At 40.8% G+C, this 9,341-nt stretch overlaps 1 protein-coding gene across 1 annotated transcript in view; it reads right to left on the reverse strand.

Annotated features, from left to right (window-relative positions):
- The window catches only part of LOC102818268 (chromosome unknown open reading frame, human C3orf52), a 64,638-nt gene that overhangs the window by 21,363 nt on the left and 33,934 nt on the right, over positions 1–9,341 (reverse strand). Inside the window, exon 4 of the mRNA XM_006864213.1 lies at positions 1,806–1,933. Within this exon, the coding sequence (XP_006864275.1) occupies positions 1,806–1,933 (128 nt within the window). The remainder of the gene's footprint in view (positions 1–1,805; positions 1,934–9,341) is intronic.

Genomic DNA, 9,341 nt, shown 5'->3' on the forward strand with positions numbered 1-9,341 from the left:
TGGACCAAGAGGCAGTTGTTCGAACAGAACACGGGAACAATGAATCATTTAAAATTAAGAAAGGTGTGTGACAGGGTTGTATTCTTTCACCATACTTATTCAACCTGTATGCTGAGTAAATAATCTGAGAAGCTGGACAAACACCTAGTATAAAAGCAGTGATCAGACATTGTTCCTTTGGGTACTCAAAAACTAACTCTGGGCTGACCTAGCCAGACAAGGGAAACAAACAAAAATACATAAATAGACAGACAGACAGACAGGTAGATAGAGCCGTATCAGTGGCCTTTGAGTGGATTCCAACTAATGAGGATTCTAACAGTGGATTCCAACTATAATAATGTGTGCAGAGGAGAACTGCTCTCTGTAGAGTTTTTTTAGGTTATAATCTTTGAGAAACAGATTGCCAGGTGCTTCTGGGTGGGTTCAGATTCTAACCTAACCCAACACTTAACCATTTGTACCACCCAGGACTCAAAAGGAACCAAGTGGAAGCCAAATAATAATGCATTCAACCCACAAATTCAGAGAAGAGTCAAGTGGAAGGCAGGTTGGTCTTGCTCCAATTTCCTTATAAAATATATTTCTGAGTCGGGCTGCAAACCAGTTTTTTTTGGCAGGATGACCAGGACCACCCCATAATGACCCTTGTACCCTAACTGCAGAGCCTAAACAGTACACGTTCCGCATCTCATGAATGAACCATCAATGACCCAATCAGAAGTCTAGAGTCATGTTCTCCCTCACCCTCAAACATCCAATCAGTCATTAACTCCCTTGGAGTGGAAAGTACCTCCTAAATCTCTCTTGAATTTCCTTATCCCTCTGACATTGCCCTAGTTCAAGTCCTCATCTCTTACCTTGACTCTTGCAATAGCCTTCTAATTATGCTCTCTGCCATTAGTCTTGCTCTACCAGCTAAAATGAACATTTAGCCATGTCAACCCCTTGATTAAATCTTTCTGTCTTACTTCTCCAAGTCCCAACCATACCCTAATGTTTCTTGCCTTTTTATCTACAACATTCCATTCTCATCTTTCAAGACTCATGAGTATCATCTCTTCCAGGAGCGTCTCCAAGAGTCCATTCCCATCTCAGGTTGTTCCAACGCTTCTCCTTTGTACTTAGAAACCACACACTGTATATATGTCACACTTTTTTGTTTAGCTTTTTAATGGTTTCCTATGGTGTGGCGCTGTGGGTTAATGTGCCAGACTGCAAAGTCATTTGAACTGTAACGTCAGTGGTTCAAGCTTACCAGCTGCTCCTTGGAAACCCTAAACAGGGTCGTTTTGGGTCGGGATCAACTCGATGGCACTTAACAACAATAAATACTTGGACTCGAGTCCTGGTGTGACACTGTAGGATAAGCACTGGACTGCTAACCACAAGGTGAGTGGTTCAAACCCACCAGCCACTCTTCAGAAACCCTATACAGAATCACTGTGCATTATAATTGACTTAACAACATACCTGGACTGTGAGACCACTGGGTAAACAGATTATGTGTCCCTTGTTCTAGGGTTATTGTCTATCACATCAAGACCCTTAGTGAACCACAAAGTGAATATAAAACCAAAGTGATTTAACAGAACACTATTCACTAAAATGCATTTAGCTGAAGCCAGGGCTCTTTCCTCAAGGTTTGAACAAGACTCAGGCATATCTAAGTGTCAGTTTCTGCTGAAAGCCAGACAAAGAGTTCTGGATTTAAGCTATTCACTATATAATTCTAGGCTAACTATTTTACTAATGTATATACTCTGATGTCAAGAGCTCAATAAACAATGCATATGCATAATTACCCTTTTAGTGAGCTGAACTGGCAGTTCCTCTTCAGTAATACACTCCTCTGGAATCTTTAGCATGATGAAAAAAGTTTTGTTTGATGTTAATTCAAGCATTTCATTTTCATCTTCATCGATGTAATTTGCTAAAGAAGGAGTAGTGGAAAAAAAAACTAAAGTAAACAAACATAAAGTAAACATGAGACATAAACTCACATAACCACTGATTGCCACATTTTCAAAAAAGAAAAAAAAAAAAAAAGAGAGAGAGAGAGCAACTATACATTGGGAATACATCTTGGACGCCGTAAACAAATATAAACAGATTAGTTTTCTCATCTCAGGAAAACTGAGCAAGACAGGGGTTTGCCTCCACCAAAACAAAAACTGTTCATTTGGTTTATACTTTAAATAATCTTATATTCCAATACAAATAGGCTAGGAGATGGTAGGAGGAGTGAGAAGAACATGAACTTCCTTGTTAAACTGAACCTGAAGATAGAAACATATCTGGTATTGAAACAGGTGTTTCAATGTTCAGTGGATGATGGCAGACTGACATGGGAAGCAAGTCACTTCATTGCATTACCCTCCAGTTCTGCACTATCAAAAAACTATGACAAGGAAGCGGCAACGTTGAACAAAACTAGGAGGGTGAGCTTTCAACCTCCCCAGGAGATGGGGCTGGGTGTGACATCATTCCTCTGGAGTGTGTCCCATAAGAGAAGAATGTTTACACACTCTGTTTACAGAAGGGAAAGCAAAGAGACTCAGAGCCCCAGGGAGTACAGGAATTACATTCTTGGGACAATGACCTCTGTGTTGCTGCTTATGTTCTAATGACTGTCAGCTAATTGATTTTTAAGCAGTTAGAGACCTAAGGGGGAAAATATACAGTCAGGAGCCGGGAGCTAGAAGCTGGCACCAGTGGTACAAAGATTGCTTCCCTGGCTCCCTACCAGGCTCACCAGCTGGGCCACTCGGGGCACCTCACTGGCCCTGAGAAAGGCGTGGGCAGGCAGAACCACGTGCTCCCGCGGCCACAGACTTTTCTCCTAAATCCCATGCTCCAACCATAATAGCAATCAGCCTCTTTTACTGGACTTTCAAACGGTCATATAAGAATAAATTTAGTGTTTATGAGGGGAGGACAGGTGAAAAGGAGAAAAGAATGTTAGTACTGATTCCATGAGGAAATCTGCAACTTGAGGCATCCGGGGCAAGGGCATACACAGAGGAGAGTTCCTCTAGCAGACCTGGGACCTCTAGCCTTAGAAAGCTCTGTTTGCAAGCATTACCTGGTGTCAGGGAACTAGGATTTCCAAAGGGTTCCCACCATTCCTTGGTAGCATGACTCACTTTGCTTTAGGCTCTTTGTATAAACTAAGCGGTTTATGCTGACCACCTTCTTTCCTTCTGGGAGTCTGCAATGCTGGTACATGTTGCACAGAGTCTGCTTCTATTACCAGCTCCTATAAAAACCCTGGGCACTGAGTCTCTAATGAGCTTCTCTAGGTGACAGCATTTCACACATACTGTCACAAATCACTGCCAGAGGAATAAGGCGCATCCGATGTGACTCACTGGGAAAGGGTTCTTGGAAGCTTGCCACATCTCTTTTCCCTTGGCTGATTTTGCTTTGTAACCTTTCATTGTAATAACACAGTCATAATATGCTGGATCCTAGAAGTCCTCTTTTGTTGTTAAGTGCTGTCGAGTCAGTTCTGACATATATCGACCCTGTATGGGCTTTAAAACTTTTGGGAGCAGAAAGCCTCATCCTTCTCTCATGGAGCAGCCGGCAGGCTCAAACTGCAGATGGACCTTGTGGTTCACAGTCCAATGCTTATCGTATGGATTCCCAAGGAATCTTTAAACTGGGGGTGGTATTGGGGGTTTCTGGTATAGAGAATTAGCCTGCATCCTTATTAGCTGTAAGTCATTACATCATTTTGTCTGATGAGAAGTTATATTCTCATTACAGAAAACTTACCAAGTGGATTGCAGCAAGGAAAAAAAGAAAACACAAAAACGAATAAATCTTTCGATTGAAGTTTCTTTCTCCACATGTTTTCTTGTATATATTTTAGATCTTAATGACGACAAGTGATTTCTACCTTGTTTTTTGTAGTCATTGCTACTGTTGATTTCTAGTATTTTGTTGTTGCTGCTCTTAAATATATCAAAAGCATTCCCCAAGCATTTGAAATGCCTTTCCAAGATGGTTTTAATGGCTGCATAATGTTTATAACAGATTCACCCATTTTCTTAAAGCTGGCATTTGGTGTTTTCAATTTCCCACTGTTTTGAATAATGCTGCAATTGACATCCTTGAACTCCACATTCTACCACCACAAATTATCATAGTAAATATCAATGCCTTGGAAAGCAACAGAGACACCAGAAGATATAAAGGATTCAAATAACTGCTAAGCTCCCGGGCACCAAGAAGGGATGCCAAGTATGAAAAGAGATTGACTGGTACTTAATTTGTACTTACTTTAATTTGACTGACAGTACTTAATTTATGCAGGCAGTGCCTGGATTATGAACATCCTACTTATGTATAGTACATAGTCACAAACTAAACCTTGTAAAGCCTATTTTATTAAAATTGGGGGGGGGGGAATATTTCGAGATACATATAATGATTTCTGGAGTCCTGGTGTGGCGCTGTAGGATAAGCATTTGACCATAAGGTTGGTTTGCACTGCAAGGTCGGCTGGTCAAAGTCATCAGGCACTTCTCAGAAATCCAATGCTGGGTTGCTATGAGTGGGAACCCAAATGGACAGCACTTAATAACAACATAATGGTTTGTAATAACAAACGGATGCTACTTTGCAGCTTGCATCGAAGCATTTTGGTTATTATTACTAAATTATTATGTTAAAGATATTTTAGTGTATCTAGAAATGTGTTTTAAAAATTTTTTATGCATAGAAAGGCACACTATATGCTAAGACAAACATCTGACTGACAAATTTGCAGACAAATTCTACTTAAAGACAGACTTTGGAACAGAACTCATTTGTAATCCAGGGATTGCCCATTCTAACCTGTACAGAACTCTGTTCAGTAACACAAGTTGCCATAAATCAAAATTGGTTTGACAGCATTGGTTCTTTAGTTTGGTCCTACAGAGTTGTTATTCCTGCACCCAAGAACCTCGGTAGCTTATAATGCTATCTGTCATGGATTTTCCCATGAGTCCCCCTACACAGGGTATATTATCCAAATAATGAATCTGTGTAAAGACCTACCAACTGGCTGTGTTTGCTAAAATAATAACAATAATAATAATATGCTTAGCCAGTTAGAAGAGTTTTTATTTCACTGGTGAGAATTAATCTGGACATCACTTTCCATTTAGAGAAAACATGCTTTAAAAAAAATAAACTTAAGAAAACCTACATGGTATGTCGGAGGAAAATGAAAACAGCTGTTAAGCTAAAGCATAAGAAATGAGACTGGAGTTGTTGCTGTTGTTAAGTGTCATCAGGTCAGTTGCGAGATTGAACCACTGACCTTGTGCTTAGCAATCCAGTGTATTCTACAGTGCCACACTGGGACTCATTGAAGGAAAATGAAAACTACTCTTCAATGGAAGTAAAAGAAATGAGGCTGGAGAGGAAAGCCTTAAATACCAGAGGCCATTCAGGAGATGCTGGAGAGTGGTTAGGGGTCTCCTAGGAGTGAGGTGGAGAGTGGCCCCAGTAGTGATGTATGGGATGAAATGGAAGGGGAGATACTGGATCCGGAGACCATTAGGCATAGGAATGAGAGACTCATTTATACTGACAGCAGTGGGAACAGGAAAGAAGGGATGAATGAGAAAGACCAGCACAGTACATACAGAACTGGCTTTAAAGTAAGTCAGGAATAGTTAGAACACCAGCTATGCTACTTATTAGCCATGTGCCTTTGAGAAAATCATCTAACTCTCTGAAGTTTTTCTTGGACAGAAACATTAACATTTCCATTGTAGGTGATGGTAAGGATGACAAACAACATCTAAACATAAATAACATGCCCAACATATACTTTGTCCAAAGTAGCTATTCAATGATGAAAACTGCTATTAAGATATTATTTAGAAATGATTGACAAGAATTGGTCATTACCTACATAGAGGAAAGAAGAAGAAATCAGGACCAGTTTTAAGATATCAAGTATGGGTAACAGAAAGAACATAACTACAGCATAAAACATCACACATAGAGACACTGCTAAGCCTTTGTAGAGATTACCTAACGCAAATCAACCCTATGAGTTAAATACTGTTTTAAAATGAAGACCCTGAGATTTAGAGAAAGTTCAGGTCAACAAGCTGATAAAAAGTAGATCTGTATTTACAGACTCAGAAATCATTTACATTTTATAAATAGGGAAACTGAGGCCAAGAGAGCAGAAGAGCTTGCCTAAAGTTACACAGCTAGATGGTGGCAGAGCTGAAATACATCTTGGTCTCATGATTCATTTGAAGCTATAAAAAGGAAGTTAACTGGAGAAGAGGCTATAAATGAACAGTAGTTCTACATGGATAATGTTTGAGATAATGATATTTCAGATAAACATCTCCAGCAAAGAGCATGACTGAAACTCAGAGAAAATGTGAAGATGCAGACCTAAGGAATCACCTATTAGAGGAGACAGCTGCAGTCCTGAGTATAGGAGATAGTGAGCAGTCCAAGAGAAAGAATGAAGAATGTGAAAAGTACAAATGCTGAGGACAGGTCTTAGGCACCCATACTGTGAAGAGAAGGGAGAAACAGCAAAAGAGACAGAAAGTATGGGAGTTCCATACACTCAGAAGAGTGCAATGCATGTGAATCGAAGGATGCAAATAGGGCAGGGGGTGGATGTCATGATCAGGCAATGTCTGGTGACCATGGGAACCATGGGAGCTAATGTGCTCAGCTGCTAACCAAAAGCCCAGTCGTTCAAATCCTCCTAGAGTTGCCGCAAGAAAAAGGCCTGGTGATCTACTGAAGAAAATCACCTATTAAAAGTCCTATAGAGCACAGTTCGATGCTGACACACACAGACTTGCCATGAGTCAGAATCAAGATGACAACTGTTTTGCTATTTTTTTGTTTTGTTTTGTTTTGCTTTGTTTAGGGAGGTGGTGGTGGTTATATGCCGTGGAGTTGGTTCTGACTCATAGTGACCCTATACAGGGTTTCCAAGGCTGTAAATCTTTACGGGAACAGAAAGCCTCATCCTTCTCCCAGGGAACAGCTGGTAGTTTCAAACTGCTACCTTAAGGTTCACAGCCCGATTCGTAACCACTACAAGACCAGAGTTTAGGGAGAGTGGGGGCAATTTGGGACTAAAGAATAAAAGTGGTTTAGGAATAAATACAAGGCCCAATCCAAATGCAGAGAGAAAAGAATATCCAAATGAAGCAGTATTCTGAGAAGTCCTAGTGTAGTGCTGTGGGTAAATGTGCTGAACTGCAAGGTGAGTTTGAATTGCAAGGTAAGAGGTTCAAGCTCACCAGTGCTTTGGGTCAGAACCGACTCAATGGCACTTAACAACAACAACATGTTGAGAAGAGGCTGAGGATTCCTGGAGACAGATGGGGACAACTGAGGTTCCAGAAAAGATGCTGGAGGGAATTGTATGGACAGGTGAAGTCCATCTTGGAAAGTCCTTGAGACTTGAGGAAGAGAAAATCAAACTAGAAATTAGGAAATGCAAAGCAATGTTAAGATAGTGGGACTACAGAAGATCCTAGCATGGCACAAATGGTTTACACTTGACTACTAACTGTGGTAGCACAATAGGTTATGCGTTGGTATGCTAACCACAAGGTCAGCAGCTCAAATCCATCAGGCACTCTGCCAGAGGATGAGGCTTTCTATTCCTATAAAGATTTGCAGTCTCGGAAACCATCTACAGGATCACTATGAATTGGAACTGACTCAATGGCACGCAGCAGCAGCAAATAACCAGTAGGTTGGCAGTTCAAACCCACCTAGGCACACCACAGAGATCTGGCAATTTGTTCCCATAAAAGATTATAGCCAATGAGAAGACTCCTGAGACTATTGCTCTGAGACACTCTTCAAAACTTTAAACAAAACTAACCCCTGAGGTTATCTTATATAACAAATTGACTAAAAAAATAATGACTATCACCCATAATAAGTATTGTGATCTTTTAAAAAATATCTAGATGAAAAGAAATGGTCATCGATTCTTTTAAAATAGAAGTGGATAAAGAAACTAAATTAATGAAAACACAACCACCAAAATAGAAATAATGAGACTATTCCTACATTGTGAAAAATGTAACCAATGTTACTGAACAACTTGATTCGAATTTGTTGAATATGAACCTAAACAGCTGTGCAAACTTTCACCAAAAACACAAAATATTATATGAAAAAATTAAAAATGACTACAGCCAAGTAAGTCCTAAAAAGAGTTGTGTTATGTAACATTGAGATACCATGAGTCAGAATCAACTCGATGGCATAAGGTACTTTGATTTGGGTCGCTAGAGTTGTTATTATGCTTCCGCACCCAAAGATCTAGGTAGCTTATAGTTTCCTAATGTCTGCCTTGGATGTTCCCATGAGTCAGTTTCACCCGTGAAACCTGTCAGTCAGCCAGGACCATGTGGTATCATAAGATGTGGTTCTTCAATAAGGGCAGTCAGACTGTTACCACAAGAACAAGCAAGTTGCTTGCCCAGGAGACATCAAGGCAAGTGGTCAGGTCCTCTCAGTACAAATCCTCTTCCAAGACTAAAACACAACGAAAATACACGCTCTGATTGGCAACCACGCACATCACCCATAAGGAGAAGTGACCGAAGAACATCAATGAAGTGGCGAGTTAAGCCCTACATTGTTCAGCAGACTGCTGTGAACCCGGGTGGAGACCTGGTCGGCAAGCAGCAAGGCAAGACCTGGGGACTCATGGGCTCAAGAGTCAATGACACAGCCACAAAGGACTAGAGTGGAGAGCAAAGTGGCCAGTTGATAAGAAAAGAGCGGACAGACGCAAGAACACCCACACTTTCAGACAATACCCATTTGACCTGGCTTCAATGACTGGATGAACAGAGCTCAACCGGAAGAAGAAAGAAGAGGAAAAAAGAATCATTTGATACAATTTGATGAACTTGACCTACACCTAAAAAAGCAGTAGCTCAAAAGAGGAAACAAATCCCTGATGCAAGAATTATTCCCACCCCCTCCACACAAAGGATAGACAGGGATGGGCAACTTGGACATCGGCTACCCAAAAGGAGGGGGAGGGATACAAAGGTAAGAAGTGACTGGCTTACAAGATTTCAAGAGGGAACCTAGATCCAAAGGGCATGGAGGAAGGTGGAGTCTCCAGTGAATAGTATCCAGCCTGTCCAGGAAGGGCTGATGAAATGAAAGGCAGATGGGTCTCTTGTGATGCAATAGTAAATAATTGTTATCAGGACTGATTGTGAGGGTTGGAAATGTAAAGGTGGACATTTTACAGCAAGGAGGGGAGTGATTAACTTTTCAGTGGAAGAGCGGAAGGCCCTGGGACCATCAATGGAGAAAAG

This window comes from Chrysochloris asiatica, unplaced genomic scaffold (assembly GCF_000296735.1).
Source record: "Chrysochloris asiatica unplaced genomic scaffold, ChrAsi1.0 scaffold00061, whole genome shotgun sequence".
NCBI lineage: Eukaryota > Metazoa > Chordata > Mammalia > Afrosoricida > Chrysochloridae > Chrysochloris > Chrysochloris asiatica.